The sequence below is a fragment of the Hemicordylus capensis genome, chromosome 9 (assembly GCF_027244095.1).
Source record: "Hemicordylus capensis ecotype Gifberg chromosome 9, rHemCap1.1.pri, whole genome shotgun sequence".
NCBI classification, from domain to species: Eukaryota; Metazoa; Chordata; class Lepidosauria; order Squamata; family Cordylidae; genus Hemicordylus; species Hemicordylus capensis.
Window position 1 is genome coordinate 4,255,443 of NC_069665.1, and position 18,789 is coordinate 4,274,231.

Here is an 18,789-nt window from a genome sequence, read left to right on the forward strand (position 1 = left end):
ATTAGCAGTGCTCTAATCAATTATTAATGACAGTTTAAGATACTTCTACTTTGCATCTTTTTCCGCATTTGGTTTATAGCTATTCTCATTGCATAGCAGAAGTAGGGAAAGAAGAGCCCCTAATTGTTCAGAGGCTTTCTCTCTCACTTCTAGGTCTTGGCATAATACTTTGCTCATCAAAACAACGCAGAGATCGAAACAAGTGATTTCTGCTCTTTTGGAATGTGAACTCATATTAGTAAGGTTTCAATGTACACAACATAAGGTCAATTTATTGAAATGTTCTGAGGGAACATTTGAAGCATTTTAGAACTGACCTGAGCCTCTTGGTGCAGGATATTACATGAGAAAGCTATAGTAATAGTTTAATTGATTTTTGTTTATACTATACAGTCACTCACAGGGTTGTTGTGAGGAAAAACCTAAGTGTAATGTGGGATGTATCATCATTCATTGCATCATAATTCTGGTGTTTGAGATACAAGCCAACTTCACAGGGTTGTTGTGAGGAAAAACCTAAGTGCAATGTAGGATGTTTCATTATTCATTGCATCATAATTCTGGTGTTTGAGATACAAGCCAACTTCACAGGGTTGTTGTGAGGAAAAACCTAAGTGTAATGTGGGATGTATCATCAGATGTGTGTGGGGGGGGCAGCGGGGGGGCACCATTTCAGTGCTTGCCCCGGGCGCCGTTTTCCCTAGTTACGCCTCTGATTAAATGGCTCCTGTATGAACCAAGTTTAAGTCTCCAGGTGCCTCCCCAGGTGAAATGAGGAGGGTGGTGAGCGGGGAGAAGTCTTCTCAATGGTGTAGGAAATATGGTTCCCCAATAAGCGAGGGCGTCCTCCATCTTTCTTAGAAGAAGGCGAGTTTTTGTAATCGACTTGTTCACAGCGGCTTTTAAAGTTCTGTAATTGTCTATCATGTGATGGCTGCTGTTTTGAATTGTCATTAGCCTGGCCTTTCCCTTCACTAGAGATGTGGTGGTTCTTCCCCTCCCAGGCACTGTATTTTTTTTTAACTGTTTTTTAAAATTCATGAAGTGAATTGTAATGATGTTTTATATTGGTTTTATTGTAACCCACTCTGAGACCTTTGGGTATAGGGCGGGCTAGAAATGCAAACAAGTGGAATAAAAATGAAAATAATAAATAAAGAGCAGCCCTTCGTTGCTGGGCTCCTTCTCTTTTAGGCGTCCCAAGGGGTGGAGTGTGCATGGATTCAGCACTGCAACACCTTCAGAGGGGATGCACGCTCCGGGGAGAGATGCAGACCAACCACTCTGCCGAGAAATGCTAAGGAATCCTCCCCATTGTCTCCTTCCTTGGGACCTTGAAACCAGGAGAGAATTTCACGGATCTCTTAGCAAATCCACCGGTTAGGACACGTGAGAGCTGCAAGGAGAGGTTTGTCAGTTAGGCTCCGTTTTAAATGCTTGCATGTTGAATGTTGGTTGTGTGTTTCGTAGTCCTGGAAGTGCCTTTGAACAATGATTCTTTCAAAGCGGGCCAGCTCTTCATGCTTTAACTCAGGGCGTCCTAAACTTGGGAACTTTGGCCATTGTGGCTAGGGGTGATGGGAGTTGTAGTCCCAAAAAAGGTTCTCTCCCTGGCAGCATCTCCAAGACAGGGCTGAGAGAGATTCCTGCCTGCAAGCTTAGAGAAGCCCTTGCCAATCTGGGTAGCCCACACTGAACCAGATGGACCAAGAGTCGGACTCAATCTATGGCAGCTTCCTATGTTCCTGTGTAACATCTGGGGACCCCGGTTCCCTGATCCCTGTCTAACCCATCCTTTCCCCCCAGGGAAGTCTCACAGCCTCATTCTCCCTTCAGCACTGTGGAGAACAAGGAAGGATCAACTGCTGACCGTGCAAGGTGCCAATTAGCTCCGGATATCAGGGTTTTCAGTGTTCCCTAAGGAGGCAGTGGGGCAGGGAATGCCAACCTTGAAGATGTCAACCTGTGGCTTGATATATTGTTCTGTAGCTAAGATTTTTGTAAAGCACTGTGGGAGGTTCACCTGGAAGCAGTGAATAAATGCAAAAACATAAAATAAAATAGAATGAAATAAAATAAAACCAGTTTGGTGACAAGGCACTTTAAGGAATGCTGCCCCCTCCCCCCATATGAGGCTCCTTGCCCATGACGCTCCTCAGAGGAGACCCTTTGACATGCTCCTTTGACATGCCCCTTTGACATGCTCCTTTGACATGCTCCTTTGACCCTTTGACATGCTCCTTTGCTTTCTGAGATTCGCGTGAGAGGGCCACGTGAGACAGCACCACTTTTTCTGCGACAGCACCCACCGTATGGAACTCCCTGCCACAGGATGCAAGCTTAGTTCACTCTGAGCATTCGGTTTGGGAAATGGTGTCTGTTTCCACAGCTCTTGCTGGGGGTAATGAGAAGTGTGGGCTCCTTCCACCAGGCTCCAAACCTCTCCCTCTCCCCATCTTCCTCTCCACACACCCCACCTCCGCACCAATCTTTCTCAACGTCATCTGCTACGGCCACCATCTATCCACTCAGGGACAGAAGCTCAAAATCATTTGAGAAAACCCAGTAGCTTGGTGAAGTCAGTGTGAGGATGGAACAAGCAGACAGAGACAAAAATGAGTGGGACCAAAAAGAAAGCACCTGATTGACATCCAGTAAGTAGAATAAATGGGTGATGTAGATGTATTTCATTTGCTATTGATGGTTTCATGAGCAGATACAGACAATGTGCATCTGGTAGCCCCTCCTGGGACCCAGCCCAGGAGAATCGCTTCCCCAGCTCCTCTCTTGGCTGCTTGACCCTCTTCGAGTGATATCAGCCTCTTCTCTGCCTCTGCTCAAGCTCTCCTGGCTTCTCCACTGGGTGGGTTTGATCTTCTCCCTTCTGCGCTCTCACCCACCGCAGCAACCTCCACGATCTCCCTGGCCTCCCTTTTTACCCCACTGGCCCAGACCCTCTCCTGGCTTATTGGTATAAATGTCCCCTCAGGCCCCAATCCATTGGCATCTCTGGAGGGAATTTCTCTCCTGAGGCGGGGTCTCCGGCATGGCAGGGATTCCTTAGATGTATTTAATTTGCTATTGATGGTTGCATGAGCAGATACAGACAATGTGCATCTGGTAGCCCCTCAACAGCCCCTGGTGGCGCAGTGGTAAAACTGCTGCCCTGTAACCAGAAGGTTACAAGTTCGATCCTGACCAGGGGCTCAAGGCTGACTCAGCCTTCAATCCTTCCGAGATCGGTAAAATGAGTACCCAGAATGTTGGGGGGCAAAATGCTAAATCATTGTAAATCGCTTAGAGAGCTTCCAGCTATAGAGCGGTATATAAATGTAAGTGCTATTGCTATAGTGCTATCCATTGGACAGCTCCGAGGGCAAACGCTTCAGGACCTTGGCTAGCCCCAAACATGGTCCTAGAAGAGCTGGTTATTAAAGCAACATAAGGTGAGCGCTTCTGAATGCTGCCCAGATAGAGTGGATTGGCCCCTCCTCTCCCCTGGGGATAGCTCCGTTGCTTGAAGGGACCTTGCCCAGTTTCCCCAGTGCTAGTTCTTGTGGGGCTGGGGACCTCGAATGGGGCTGACCAATCCTCTGGGGAATCGCCCGAGTCCGAGAGTGAAGGAAGGGCTGTATCCTTGGGTCTTGGTGGGGGCTTCTGGCTCTGGTTGTCCTGCTGTGGGAGTCCTGGCAGAGCCTGGTCACCGGAGGTCTGGGTTGTAGGGACCTCCCACCCTGGCTCATCATCCCCTGAACTCTCCACCTCTCCCCCCAATGGGGGAAAAAACCCCATCCAGGTCATGACAGTTTCTTTCTCTCTCTCTTTTTTGTAAAATAGATTGGATTGGTTTTCAGAATGCAAAGAGTAAAAAGTAAGGAAAAAGAAAATAAGAATAGTATAAAATCAAAAGAATAGTCTGCATCTCCAAACTTACTATATACTTATTATCCACGAATAAAATACCATCTTATCATCATAGTTATCTGATCTGACCATATGTCCTTTCTAAGTAAAGTCCAAAGAAAAGGTATGATAACGGAAAAGTGGCAACCCTGTCAATTCTGAGCATCAAATTTAACCTGAATCTCTCTGGCTTCTATATCGTGTGGGTGTCCAGCATATTTTCTACCAAAAAGTTTTGAATGATTGCTTCAAGGCAAACTGAGGGCGGGGGGTGGGGGGAGTAGATAAAGGGAAGCAGTGGAGTAAAGTAATCTGAAATTAAATGCAGTTTTTCTCTGGTCAATTGAATTTAAGAATTAAAAAAAGACTACCACAAATGTACAAGAGCTTTGTTTAGAAGCCAATCCAATTAGTTGGCTAGTTAATCACTGATGGCCTCATCCATAGGGATGAGTGCTAACTGGTGCTATCCAATGAACTGAAAAGGAGAGCTCCATCCAGAGGCCAGGACCCTGGCAGCTGCAGAGCAACGTGGCTTGTCCCCAGCCCCCCAAAGACACAGAGACATAGTTTGGGTGAAAAGGGCCACAACTTTATTCACCAATAACAATAATAACCGATAATAACCCTTAATAACCCATAATAACCATGTGACCAGCCTAATTCTAACTCAAACCCCCAACGCAGAACGGAGTAGGCGAAAAAACTCCCAACAGTGGCCAATGCGTTGAGAGCCAAAAATTCCTACTCGGCCCCAGAAGGGCGACCAGTCACTAGACCCGCTCTGCTCCAGGGAAGGGAGGGAGGGGGATGCTCGGCCCAAACGGAAGAGCTGGGGCAGGGAAATAGTAATAATAATAAGAGAGAGACCAGCCCGCCCGCCCAAATCATTTCCCCCCAAGTGAACCACAATGACATCAGGCCCAGGGAACCTAGCTCAATCATCCCAAATGGCAGGGAGCAACTGGCTTCATAACATGCCCCTCCTACCCAACCAAGAAACGGAAGCACGCTTCCCAAAACCCAACTGGGCGCCCCAATGGGAGGAGCTGGCCCTCTTGAAGGCCCCAAAGACCGACGAATGGCCGCAAACCAGGACCCGAACAGGAGCCGCCGATCCGCCAGCACCTGCCAAGAAAACAAAAGGTCAGAGTGGGCACTGCCACCTTCCATTCAGCACACGTAGCGCCACACCACCGAGGACTTCCATCGCCCTCTCCTTTGAACGACGTCCTCTCTCAGCCCCATGCGAGCAGCCGTGGTGGCAGCCCCAATCCGTAAGGAGTGCAGTGTAAGTCCCTCCAAGGGAACCCCGGCCAAAGTCAAGGCCCTTTGTGTAACTGCCAGGAACTGATACTGGGTGAGGGGTTTGCCTTGTCCTCGTGCACAAAAAGGCAGCCCTCCGGAAAGGGCCCAAGATCCAGGTAACGCCGCAAGGCTTGCGTTTCGCGGCTTCATGCTCCTTACACGACTCTCCCTCCTTATGCTTGACTGCCGGTTCCCGAAAGAAAAGGCTAAATATAGCCACATATTCGCCCTTGAGGATCTTCTCCCGGGTAGCCGGGAGCAGATGGTCACCCAAGGGCAGACCCATAGCACCATGGGGGGAAGGCAAAATTCCCATGGGGTAAAACCCAGAGGTCCCCCCTGCACCTGAGATTGCTGTCGGCGGAGTTGCAGAGCCGCCCCCTCCAGGGGCCAAAGCCGGCCTGTTACCCAGCCACACCTGCTCTGCCGCCCCTTGGAGCCCTGCAGTGATCACCGGAAAACCCAACGGAGGACCCATGCCCCAAGGCTGTGTGTAAGGTGCCCCAAATGGGGCAGGTCCCCATCCACCCATGGCAGGCATCGGCCAGGGTCCAGAGGGCCACTGGCCGGTGCCGCCGGGTGGCGTCGGTGCAATAGGCTCACCCGGGGACGGAGGCAAAGATGGATCCACAGGGGGTTGATCCAATGGCAGCGGGGATTCCGGAACCGCAGGAGAAGGCATCGCAGGAACAGGAACGCCAGGCACTGGCAACACAGGATCAGCCGGCTCTGCAGGCAGCACTGGGCCGGGCGGGCCCTCGCCCTTTTCAAGAGCTCCTAACCTGTCAGAGAGAGATTTTCGTAACTGTGTTCCAGCAGCACCACGCGTGCGTCGAGGAACTCCTTCGGCGCTCCAGACGGGCCAGCCCCCTTGCTTCCAACAGAATGGAAGCCTTGGCCTTCTCCAGAGCTTCCATTCTGTTGATCAGGCCCCTAATTAGAACCATCTCCCCATCATCCTCATCAGAGGAAGAAGCTGGAGGTGCAGGCCGCTTGGCCCCCTGATAGGCTGACCACCGGTTTTCTCCTTGGCTTTCCTAGGCATGTGGGCGAATTGCAGGGGCCCAGAATCACCAACCCCCAATGCCACCAAAAACAACCCCGAAAACCCCACGGGCAAAAGAACACGACGGGCGTGGAGAGAAGAGCGCCCAGAGAGCCACTCGCTGCCCTCCTGAGAGACCCCCACTCCGACCCCCCAAAGAAGCCAACGGAAGAGAAGAAGGTCACAAAAAATGCCAGTAACCCCAAGGCCAACCAACACCCCCACCCAAACGCAGGGAGCGGCAGGGCCCCAAATAGGTGCCACCAATCAGAGCAACCACCAGTCCCGCCCAGTTAGGCTGCCCAATACGCCCCAGGCCAGGAAGGCCCAACCCGGACAAAACAAGGGCCCCAAGCCCCGAAGATGCCGCCCCGGGGCCGATGCCGCCGCACTCCAGCCGCAGGCCAATGCCCCCTCAGGCCGCTAAAATGACCGCCGATGTCCGGGGAAGCCGCCGCTCGGCAGGTCGATGCTACCCACCAAAATATACCACTCTTCCCATCCTCGGGCACACCCCGCCCCCCCCCCCGCCCGCTCCGGTTCAGGCCAAGAAAAAGGTCTATGGAAGAGCTCCTTCCTCCACGGATGCTCAGCCCAAACTGAAGAGCTGGGGGGGGGGGGGAACCCAGCAAGGGCCCAAGCCCCGGCCGCAAAACTGAACGGGCCAATCAGGTCCCTTTGGGGCCTCCTGCGGAGCGTGGCTGGGACAAACTCCCTCCCCTCCGCAGGAGGCCAAGGGGAGGGGCATCCCGTGTGGCTTGCTTCTCTTTCTTGGGGGCAGCTTGTCTGGCTCTTCGCAAAAGGACCTAAGCAAAATACAAAAGAAAGAAATATTCTGATCAATGAAGATGCAGAACTCTAGCCTTAACCTCTGTACCTCAACCCAATCTGTACTAATGTTAAAACAACATCATTTTAAAATTATCAACACCAGAAGACAACACGTAAAATGTTAAGATTTGCCGATTTTAAAAATGAAGTGATATAACTTGCGATCATATGGGAGGGGGGAAGCTGTAATATACAGGGTGAAGACGGGCCCGTCAGAGTTCTCCCCAGCAGGCCGTCTCCAGTCCTGCTGCTTAGGAGGACACCCAGCGAGAGACGAGACTTGCCTCTCAGTGGCGCCAGGGGTAGCCATACTGAAGGGAGATGTCCATTTCCTCCTCCCGCTCCACGAAATACTGCCTCCGGCCGGCTGATGTCCACTGAGCCGCCTCTTCCCTCGCTCTTTGAGCCCGCCGCCGCATCAGCTCCCGGACGGGCCGTTGCTCCTCCGTCATGGGCCGGGAGACTTCCAGGTGGGCCGGGGGCGTCCTCCAAGGGATGAACGTGTCCCCCTTAAACTCCTGCTCTGCTGTCGTGCGCTGGGGACCAGGTGGAAGGACCGGATGCTCCGTGGAGGCTTGGTGGGCAGGGAGGACGGGTCGGTGGGTTGGTGTGGGACCCCAAGGCTGTGGCTGTGGTTGAGGGGCCGGCGGGGGCTGGCCAAAGGTCCTCCCAGCAAGACCGTGCATCCGCAAGCTATTTGCCTGCGCCAGGGAGGAGGGCCGGAGCATGAAGGGACGGGATCCCGGCGGCCTCCACACTGGCGTTGATTGTGGGTGGGCCAGGGAGCTAGGGGGGAGGTTGGCCATCGGCATGGCTGCTGGCCTGGCCATGGAGCTGGGCGGTGCCTTCCCCGCTGGTCTGCTTGGCAGGGCTGCCAAAGGCCTTGGTGGTGGCTCGGCTGTGCTTCCCGATGGTGGCCTTCCCATGGACATCGCTGGTGTCTTTGGGGGCACGCTCTGCCCGGGATGTCCCTCTGCACTCTTGGATTTTGCCGGGGGGCCCAGGGCATGGAATACCTGCACGGAGTCCCGCATCATTCTGGCCAGGCTGCTCCTCGGAGTCGGGGGCACAGCCTGGGCGGATCCACTGGACACTGCCCCCACTTTCTGCCTCTTGGTGTCCCCAGCTTCGGCTTCAGGTGGTAGCAGCCGTGCTTTCCCCCTTCCTGGCAGGACCTGAGGCATTCTCAGCAGCTTCTGGCCTGGCATGCTACCTGCTGGTTTGGTGGGCTGATGGGGTTGGACGGCCAGCTCCAGATGGCAAGTGGGGATCTTCTGTGCGGTTCTCCCTTCCTTCTGCTCCAGGGGTGCTTTGGCCGTCTCTCCAGATCTCGCCTCCCCCTCAGCCTTTGGGCTTCCCCGTGGCACCTTGGGTGCTGGCACGCTCTCTGCCCCTGCTGCCCTTGCCCTCTTTCCATTGTTCTCTGCTGGGAGTTTCCTGCCCACCAACTCCCCATATGTACGGTCCTTGGTCTTTTTGGGCGCCAAGGAGATGGGCGGCAAAAAGTCAAAGAGCTGCACCCTTGGCTTGGTACATTGGGTGCCCTTGTCTCCTGGGGCTACCAGGTGGGAAGCCGTTCCCTTTGCGAGCACTTTGGTGGGCTCTGGTGGAGGAGGCGGGAAGAGGAATTCCGGAAGCAACTCCTGCTTCTGAACAAGGAGCTTCTTCCGATTTGGAAGCTGGATCCCCCCAGTGGGCGGGGCTGTTCCTCCCTTGGCCAGGCCTCGGCCCTGCAGCTGCGGAGGAGATGGTGGGTGGCGCTCCTGGGTCCCTGCTAGAAAGGAAGAAGAGAAGTCAGTTTTTTGGGAAAAGACAGAGCAAGTCTGTAACTTCATCTGGCTCATTCTTTGTGGGCAGCTTTCCCCCATCCCAAGGCACAGATGCTGAGGGAGTGCCATTCCCCCCCAACCCACATCAGACCTCCACTCTTCAACTCTTGTTCAAGCACAAGGTTCTCGAAGGGCTGGTGGGGCCAGTCACGGGACTGTCCTTCCCCCACAATGGTGCACACCCACCTCTGTGTGGTCCCAACTCTGGGATCTTCATTCTTCGTGCAGCACCGGTGCTGAAGCCTTCTGCCTTCTGAGTTGCAGGCTCCTTGATTTGGATGGCCAGTGTCTGCTCAGTGGCAGGAATCAAGACTGAAAGAGAAGGACGGAGGATGACCAGGGGATGGGTCAGGATCTGATCCAGAGCCAGCCCTGCCGTGTGGCAAGGGGAGGTGGTGGATTTCAGTCCTGAGGGAGGGCGAGGGAAGGTGGCAGGGCTGACTCCTTAGGGGGCTCGAGCAGTCACGGATGGGTGGGCTAAGGGGTGAGGGCAGCAGGAATTCTCATCCGAAGACAGCTTTCAAACATTGCACATCAGGGCAGACATTGAGTCATCCAGTGATCAGCTCTTGCACATTTCCCAAAACTCTGGGCTGTGTTTCAGAATGCATGCTCTGTTCCTATGGCCAGGCCTGGAAAGGTGCCCCCCTGTGTGGAGTGGGAGCAGATGGCGTACTCTAGAAATGCAGCCCCATGGCTACAGGGATGAGGGGCAGTGGTGAGAGAGCTGTCTATGGGGAGAATTGTTGGCCCTCTTGGCAAAGAGCCGGGGAATGCTTCTTGATCTTCTTCCTCCCTGGAGAAGATCAGGGCTCCGAAGAATCTATTGCGAAGACCATGGCCTCAGGAGAAGGATGGCGCCTGACACGTGGGAAGGACACAGGGAGCCCTAGGCGGCAGGACGCCCCTTTCCCAGCATCAGCACTCACCTCTGGACGCACGGCGAATGTCCGTCGGCTTGCCGCTCCTGGGCTGATCCGGTGGGGCTGGGCGGAACCCCCCAGCGGCAGCGGTGGTGCTGCTGCCTTCTGATTGCAGCCGGTGGGCCAGCAGGACCCGATTCCTCTTGCGCGCCGGGTCCGCCCTGGCCGGCTGGGCCAGAGATGTTCTTGCAGCAGGAGGGATGGGGGCAGGCTGGGCCAGAGATGTTGTCTCCGCAGGAGGGATGGGGGCAAGCGTGGCATGTCTGTAGCCAGGAGCCTCCCTCACCCTATGCAAGAATGGTGGGAACTCTTCCGGCTCTGGAGGTCGCAGCTGGCCAAAGGATGGATGGCCAAAGAATGGGGCCATGGGGCCCGCAGTGGGACGGCTGGGGGCCAGCGGCCCAAAGAAGGGTCCGGGGAGATGGTAGGGGGATGCCGCCGGCGAGCCAGGCCGCTGGTGCTCCCGTTGCGGCTTCCGCAGATCTCCCTCTGCTGGGTCTCTGTGGTCCCTGCTGTCCCTCCCTTCGATGGATTGAAGGGAGAGGTCAGAGACCGAGGACCACATGGAGGTGGAACCAATGGTCGCCGTCGGTGTCTCGAGGAAGCTGCTGGGCGAACCGCCTCCTTCCCCGGCCGAGCTCGCGCTCGTACAGGCAGAGCCAGCAGACGGCCTCTTTTCAGTCGACTCATCTGTAAGAAAAAGGAAGGGGGCACCTTGATTTCTGTCATTCCTACAACAGCCCTGCAAAGGAGGCCCAACTGATGCCTTGCTGATGGGAAGGGAAGAGGCAACTACCCAGTTGCCCCGAGGCCTCCCTCTGAACCCATGGCTTCAGTCACTTGGAAGGAGGCACCCACCTCCCTGCTGGGACGCTCGGAGTATTGTCCCACTCTTCAGGTGAGGAAGCCCAACAACCCTGATGTGGAGAACTAGCGGCACTCATGCCCCGCTCCGCCTCTTAGTCCTGGAGGACTTCCAGAGGGGCTCCTGCATCTCATTGAGTTTGAGCAGGCCAGATGAGGTGGATGATGTGCATGCAGCTGCCACAGTCAGGGCACTTGTCTCTCCCCTGCTATGGTCTGCAACAGCAAAGAGTCGCTCTCCAAGGTCTGGGGTTCCCCCAACTGCTCAACATTGGCCCTCCTGTCGATGTAGGCCTACAGCTCCCATCATCCCTGGCTGTTGGCCGCTGTGGCTGGCTGGGGATTATGGGGGTTGTAGTCCAAAAAGAGCTGGGGAGCCAAAGCTGAGCAGGCCTGCTTTAAGCGAAGATGCTAAGAACTTTGCCTGGGACCTGGGGGATGCAGAGCACAGAGAAATCTGCTCCCCTCTGAGCACTCTTGGTTCCAGGAGGCCAGAGAATGTTGTGGTTCGAATCGGATTCCAGAGTGAGAGGCAGTTAGCCTGAGCTGAAGGGGCAGCCCTGGGAGGAAAGAGGCCCTCCCAGGCGAACCGGGGAGGAAATTAAGCAGAACCAGTGAAAGAACCCCTTTGCACCCATTCTGCCTATGGAAAGCCTCTCCCAAGCAGGAGTCGATTCTTTTGGATACTCGGCACCGTCCTGGACACTAGTTCAAACACACCCCTATTACATTCCCCTTCATTAGGATTCTGATTAGGACTGACAAGAAACGTAATTCATTCACTAATGACTCTGAATAATTTTCATCTTCCTTTTTCAACCCTGATGTCCTTTCTGTCCTGCATGAATTATTGCATCATGAATTAACCCTTACCCCAGTTTCTCCCCCACCCCACCTTTCTGATTCTAGTTCTAGGTCCACTTTCTCCATTAAGCCTTGGAGATTCACCCCTTCTGTGCCCTTCATATGTCACATAAGCACCATGGCAGATGTTTTCCTGTGGGGCCATTGCAAGAAGCTCTTTGAAAAGCCTGCAGTCACTCAAGCAGGGACTGATTTTGTGGGTCTTTTCAGCAGAAAGAGCCCCCTCCCTGTTAGAGTTAGAGGGCACTCCGCTCCTCTTTCTGAATGGAAATGGAGTACTTCAAACAGGCCTTGCTGTAGCCTCCCTTTCAATGACCATTGCCTCCCTCAAACAGGGATTCCCAGATGTTGTTGACTACAATGCCCAGAATCCCTAGCCGAAAGCCATTGCAGCTGGGGATGCTGGGAGTTGCAGTGAACAACGTCTGGGCATCCCTGTTTGAGGAAACACTGCCCCCTACCGCCTCTGTTATGCATGGTCACCCCTACTGGCAAAATCTAGATTGTTGACTTCCTTGCCTCGTGCCTGTAAGACTTTGGAAGGGGCCATCGATGATTCCAGATAAGAATGAACTATATAAGAAGGCTGGGGGAAGGGGATAACCTCTTTGGACAGAAGGTAGAACAAACTGGAAAGGGAAGGTGTGGTATAAAGTCAGATAAACGAAAGCAAGGGAAATGTGACCCAAGAGCAGACACGGGGCACAATCCATCCAAATGAATTGCCACCGAGTCCCTCCTTTATTCTACCAAGAAAACCACATGGCTTTGTGGTCTCCAGGAATGGACACCAACTCACAACCTTCCCTTTCTTTTTCCTCCTGGATGGCACCATTTCCTACCTGCCATGATGACTGTCAACGTCTAAAGAAGTCCACTGGACAACTAAAACAACAACAAGAAGGACAAGAAGATGTTCTCTCTGGCGAGAGCAGACCAGGCAATCTCTCCAGTGAGAGGAGCCTGCTGTCCGTACTCCTAAACCGCTGGAAAGTCGGTTAGGGAGTGGGCAACTGAAGCCCGATGATGCGTCATTGTTTATCGCGGTCCCTATGGCGACCTGCAGCTGGTGGGGGGGGGGCAGAAGAATGTCGGAAGCGGGTCGTGATGATGCAAGATGATGTCATGGCCATCTTCACACAGGCTCTCTACCGATATCAAGCCATCCATCAAACCATCCATCTTCTTCACTTAGACGTTCAGAAGGGGAGACCAGACCCAAGTTCCGCAGAGTCCATTTCAAGTCTGTTTGGCCACTGGAAGTCTCTTTGGGGCTTGAATGGAAGTCCAGCCATCCTCTCAGCTTTCCTCTTTGGCATCAATCAATCAATTATATTTGTGCCCTACCCCTCCAGTACACTTCTGCTTGGGGTGGCTCAGTTAGTAAAATAGATATAATCTAAAGTCAAAGATTAATAAAATTGAAGAAGTGAAAAGATCAAGCTAAAACCATATTTAAAATGACAAATTTTTAAAGTTTCACATTAAAAGTTATTAATAAACCGCCTAAAACTAAGAACTAAAAAATTAAAGGACCTACCAAGCTATAAGCAGCAGATAAGACATTAAAAAGCATCTTTTAAAAGATATGTTATCGTGGTTGTTGTTTTTAAAACACTGAGGGAGTGAGCATGGCAAAGCTCTTCCAGGAGGGCATTCCAAACCGAGGGGCCACAACCGAGAAGACCACTGAGAAGACCGAGAAGACCCTGTCTCTAGCCCCCACCAACTGGCTTGCTGTTAGGTGGGTCAAACACTCATGAAGCCACTTGCGCCCAAGAGATTCTACAGCTAGATCTGACCACTCCCCTCTTCTCCTACCTAGCTTTTGGAATTCACACAACCCTGGTTCAGGAGTGCACCTGGCTCTCTTACCTTGGCTGGGTGCTCCACCTACACAGGTGGGGATCATGTGACCTAGCTAACTCTCTCAAACAGAAGTCGTTGACTGCTGTAGTCACTTTAGCCAGAAAATACCCCACTTTTGTCTGCGCTGCTTCCTTTGTTGATTCCCTTCTGATCTTGGCAGTGTGGAACTGAAGGACTGTACCACTTAGGGTTACCATATTCAAGCTTCCCAAATCCAGGTGGCCTGATTTGCAGATTTTGCAGATTACAGACAACTAATTTGCATTATTGATTGATTGATTGGACAGATTTGTATACCCTCCTTCTCTACCCTCCCATGTGATTGGATCCAGAGTAAAATCCGGAGTAAAATCTAGAGTAAAAAGCACATTTGAAATCCACGTCAATCCGGGTGGATCAATCCGGGGGCTCCCCCCAATGAGGCAGGGGAAACCATGTGGCTAAATGGATTGTAATTGTAGAGGACAAGAATGAAGAGCTCTTCACCACCTTATTTCCCACCAGAGTGAAGAGAACACAAGTCTTTCTTTGGGATACAGATCAATATTTAGTGACCATGTAATATTCAGCCTCATGAAAGACATGTGCTCCACCAGCCTAACAGCTTTGTGACTATGCAGTGACTGTTTTATTAATATAATAGCTTTTATGATCTTTATACTTCTACAGTTTTATCGCTTCATCACCTAGTATCTGCTGTTGCATTTCTATCACTTTGGTAGAATACAGGAGGGGCTGACCATTGCCTCCTCCCACGCAGTCTGAGATGATGCCTTTCAGCATCTTCCTAGATGGCTGCTGTCTGATATAGTACCAGTGGGGATTCGAACCGGCAACCTTCTGCTTGTCAGTCAAGCGTTTCCCTGCTGTGCCACACCTCTAACCATACTTGTAAATCGCCTTATACTTTGTACTGGTCTATGATCATAATCAAGATTGATTGATTGATTGATTGATTGATATTTATGTGGAGTCAGGGGCATCACTAACAGGGAACAGGAGGTGAAAAATGTCCCTGGTTTCATCAGGGAGCCCCCCCCGCCCCCCCCTCCGGGCTGCTGAGCAACTGCTCCCTCCCTCCCCCCTCTCTGAAGAAGAAGATGGGGAGGGGGCCCATCTTTACCTTTTGTCCTGGGGCCCTTGCTACGCCCCTGTGTCGAGTCTGCACATTTATAGGGTTTCCCCACCCGCACCCCCTTGTACAACTGCAGTTTGTATTTCAAAAACAATTCATACCTGTGGTCATTCATGATCCATTTTAATTCATCATAAAAATGTGTGTATAAAGACAGGTGGTTTCTGCACTTCTGCTTATGATAGAAGATGAAAACCTGAAGACTGAGTCTAGTTTGTTTTGCGGCAGATATTCTTGGTCGTGGCAAATCAAAGGTAGTGGGGTGCGGAAGAGAAAATGGGGTGAAATTCTGCTCCTGCACAGTCCACTGGCAAGGACTTTTCAGCCACCTGTTAATGGGTTAGAGTGAGTGAAGTCGAGAAGCATCCGGCCCGGTCAGACGTTCCAATTCCTCATCTAATCTGGGGGTTCTCAACCTTGGCTGAAGCTATTCTGGCTGAGGGTGATGGGTATTGTAGTCGAACGACATCTGGGATTTGAACGCAGTGTTTAAAAAGGTGCTTAGTTTTATGCTTGGGAATCCTTTCTTCCATCCCTCTCTTATTCATTCATTCGTTCGATTTCTACACCGCCCTTCCAAAAATGGCTCAGAGCACTTTACACAGAGAAATAATAAATCAACAGGATGGATCCCTGTCCCCAAATGGATCACAATAATAAAACACACACACACACACACACACAAGATAGACACCAGCAAGAGTCACTGGAGGTGCTGTGCTGGGGGTGGATAGGGCCAGTTACTCTCCCCCAGCTAAATCTTATGCTCCTTGCTGGGTGCTGGGGTTGCCAACGCTCCAGGATGGAGCCGGAATCAGCATCAATGATTCGGTGACTGTGGAACGCAACCTTGGAGGTTTTAATGGCTTGATGTGGTGAAAAATATTGGACAAGAATGTCCCATGGTGGGGAATCTCCAGGAATCGCTTCAGAATGGGCAGTCTGCATGGACGCACCTCTTCCTTTCTCCTTTGCTCTGATACCTGGTCAGCTTGTCACTTCCGAACAGGAATTGTGCAGAGAGAGTGTAAGCTGGGCTTGATCTGGCCTTCTCGTTGGACCTTGCCCATTGCCTTCATTTGTTGATTGACATTGATATCCTGCTCGTCCTTCCCAGGAGTCCAGAGCAGTGTCCATGGTTCTGTTCCTCCCCACAACAAGTCCGTGAGTGAGGTAGACTCCGCTGAGAGATAGGTGACCTGTCCAGAGTCTCCTGGTGAATTCCATGGCTGAAGCAGGATTCGAACTCGGCTCTCCCAGGTCCAAGTCCAACCCTCTCTCTCTTTAGAGGGAACAGATGAAACAGGGAAAGCAGCAGTGCCTCTGAGGCTGAGCAGACTGCCGGACCTTGAGTCCTGTCTCTGCCCTTGGAGATTTGAAGTTAAGGCTTCAAGGAGAGAAAAGACTTGGCTTTCAACTACCAGAGCTCGGGGGGTGGAGGAGGGAGTGGGGCGACGGAGAGCCAAACTGCCCATCTTAACGCTCCCCGAAGGGGGATCCCATAACTCTGATCGTAAAAGGTCAGAGCTGGCTGTCACGGCCTTTCCAGGCTCACTTCCAGCTGCTGATTGTTTCCGCCTTTGAAGCCCTCCATTAAATGCAGAGGCGTAACGATAGGGGGGGCAGGGGGGGCACGTGCCCCAGGCGCCATCTTTGTGGGTCACGTGGGGGGGCGCCGCCATGACCCCTGCCGATCCCCAAAAGATTTAAAAAAAATTTTTTTTTAAATACAAATTTCTCGGGCAAGGGAGCGCGTCGGCGCCCCCTCCCACGAGCTGTCCCTTCCGCGCCCGCAGGCTGCAGCACTCTCGCTGTCCTCGCATCGAGCGCGGGGGGCGGGCGGGTGGCGAGCGGGAGGAGAGAGCGTGACTGGGAGGGGATCGGGCAAGGAAGGGAAACGCGGCTTGTGTGAAGGAGTAGAGAGGTGGGAACACGGGAGGGTGGGGGCAAGGAGGGACGCGAGGCGCTAGGTGAAGTGGGGAGAGAGACAGGGTGGCGGCAGCGGATCTTTCCGGTGTGCAAAATATTGAAGTTACTTGGAGCTCGCCTTTGGCGTCGGGAACGGGCCATGGGGCAGCCAGCGCCCCTTGCTCTTTGGGGCATAGAATCGGGACAAAGGTGTGGGGGGAGCGGGGAGCGAGTCAACCTTTATTCAGTCCGAGAAGCTTTGGGGTGCGGTAGACACACAAGACGGGGAGAGGGACGAGAAGAAAGCAAACGGGGAGTGAGAGGTTTTCAAGCCACGGCGTTATTGGGCTCTGTGGGCCAGCATTGGGCAGGAGAGAAAATGGCGACCAGCAGGACCCCGTAACCCCAGGGTTCCCTCCCTGTTTGGATTTGAGACCGGTGGGAGCGGGGGCTTCCAGCCAACCTGCTTTTAGCACAAGCTTAGGTTCCCAGAGCAACTGCGCCCAGGCGCTTGCAAAAGTCTCAACGCCTCCATGCGCGTGCTCGCGCTCCCCCCTCCTATGACATCACGGCTCATTACCCGGGAAACGCCAATGACATCAGCAGACAAAAAGGAATGCGGGTCTTGGGAGTTGCTAAGCCCGTCGCGCGAGTAAAGCTTAAGGCAATCTCGAGGGGGAAAGATTGTGTGGCGTGTGCACAATACAAGCGGCTTCCAAGTCCCAAATAGGTTTGCACTGTCTGCAGTAGACATTCAAATGGCCAGAACGCAGAGGCGTAACTATAGGAGGGGCAGGGGGGCACGTGCCCCGGGCACCATCTTTTCTGGTCACGTGGGGGGCGCCACCATGACAAAAAAATATTTTTTTAAAATTTTTTTAATTTTTTTTGTTAATACAAATGTTTCCTGCTCAGTGCAGCAGCGCTGCAGCAGTCAAGGGAGCGCATCAGCGCCCCCTCCCTCACGAGCGGTCCCTTCCGCGCCGCCCGTGCCCCCCCCATTGCTTTGCTGGCGCCTGGCGGCCAGTCAGTGGCCTGGCTTGGTGACGGCGGGCGCTTGTGAGGAAAAACCTAATGTAGTATGTTGGGGGGGCGCGGGGGGGGCGCCATTTCAGTGCTTGCCCCGGGCGCCGTTTTCCCTAGTTACGCCTCTGCCAGAACGGAGCCCATCATCGGCATGCTTGCTCCCCCGCCTCCCCCAAGTGATTCTGCTGCAAGTGACTGATGGCTCAGTCTGCGGGACTCAGGGGCGCAGCGCGCCTGCTGCTCCTCCTGGGGCTCCTTCTCCCTCCCTCCCTCGTCAGCATGGAAGGTATGGAGCAGAGTCACGACCACCAGGCCCAGCCAGCCGGATGGGTGTGAGCTGAAGCAGAAAGCCGGAGCGTAACCCATGGAGCAGCCGAGGCAGGGGAGGAGGAGCCGGAGTCGCCTTTCAGCGCCTTTTATGCCGGAGCACGTGCTGTGGTGGTAGAGTGAAAGGCAGAGCAATGTGCTTCCATCCACACAGCGCTACAGGAGGGTTTCCAGGCAGTCTCGGCCTCCCGTCCCTGTCCCTCCTTGCTGAAGATATAACCCAGCACGACTTCTGTCATAATGAAACTACAGGTACATACCCCTACTCAAAATTGCAGGACGTCTTCCCATTATCAACTGCACCAAGCGTATATGTTGGAATGGTCCGAGTGCAGTAGAAAAACACACTGATTTTGTGACATTCGTGTAAGGGATGGGTTCTTTTACCATAGTATACATTATATTTAAATACAGCATATTGGCAAAACAATCTAGAAACCCTCCAACTGATTGTAAAAGTACCCTCCCATAAGAAAACCCCCGATTCCCGTTCTGCCACGCCCAGCCACTTCCTTCCTGCCTGCCTGCCTGCCTGCCTCTCAGCCTTGTATGCAGGCAGCTGAAAGAAGTTTGATGATGCTATTTCTTGGGCATCCTTGTTCCTGTCCTTTTGGAAAGGTAAGTTTTGGATTTTCCTGATTATAATGTTTGTTCTTTAGAAGGAGCTCTCCTGATTTCCCTAGAGATATGCATCTAGAAACTTTTCCAGGGGCTGTTGTTTGTGTTCAGTGAAATCAAGGGGCTGCATGAAATGGGTGGAAATGGGACCCAACAGAGGGTTGTTTTATAAATTGTAAATAATAGACTTCTAACTTTTTTTTTAACCCTGAAGAAAAAAACCAGTGTGATTAAAACAACAGACCAAAAATTAAAATAAAATTAAAAAGTGCTAGAGTTCATGTCTTGTGTTTTGCTCTGACAACTTCCCCTGTGAATCAAAATACCATATTCTGGTAA

At 52.7% G+C, this 18,789-nt stretch overlaps 1 protein-coding gene and 1 long non-coding RNA gene across 7 annotated transcripts in view; one reads left to right on the forward strand and one right to left on the reverse strand.

Annotated features, from left to right (window-relative positions):
- Window positions 1-18,789, forward strand: part of LOC128334164 (uncharacterized) — a 45,107-nt gene that overhangs the window by 3,094 nt on the left and 23,224 nt on the right. For 3 of the 5 annotated variants that reach the window (XR_008311205.1, XR_008311200.1, XR_008311202.1), the window contains exon 2: window positions 1,195-1,408. This is a non-coding gene — a long non-coding RNA (uncharacterized LOC128334164). Of the gene's footprint in view, window positions 1-1,194; window positions 1,409-1,806; window positions 2,726-17,339; window positions 18,085-18,789 lie in introns of those variants that run through there. The other 2 variants (XR_008311204.1, XR_008311201.1) reach the window with 2 other exon arrangements.
- LOC128334162 (nascent polypeptide-associated complex subunit alpha, muscle-specific form-like) lies at window positions 4,474-15,719 on the reverse strand. 2 transcript variants are annotated; one of them, XM_053270497.1, is made up of 7 exons: window positions 14,673-15,719; window positions 12,410-12,966; window positions 9,846-10,529; window positions 9,103-9,228; window positions 7,372-8,858; window positions 5,815-7,062; window positions 4,474-5,031 (listed from the first exon to the last, which is right to left on the reverse strand). In XM_053270497.1, the coding sequence occupies exons 2-5, from the start codon at window positions 12,414-12,416 to the stop codon at window positions 7,375-7,377; spliced, it is 2,301 nt and encodes a 766-aa protein (XP_053126472.1). In that variant the 5' UTR covers window positions 12,417-12,966; window positions 14,673-15,719; the 3' UTR covers window positions 4,474-5,031; window positions 5,815-7,062; window positions 7,372-7,374. The 2 variants fall into 2 exon arrangements, with proteins under 2 accessions (XP_053126472.1, XP_053126470.1); XM_053270495.1 differs by having other exon boundaries at window positions 7,372-8,861.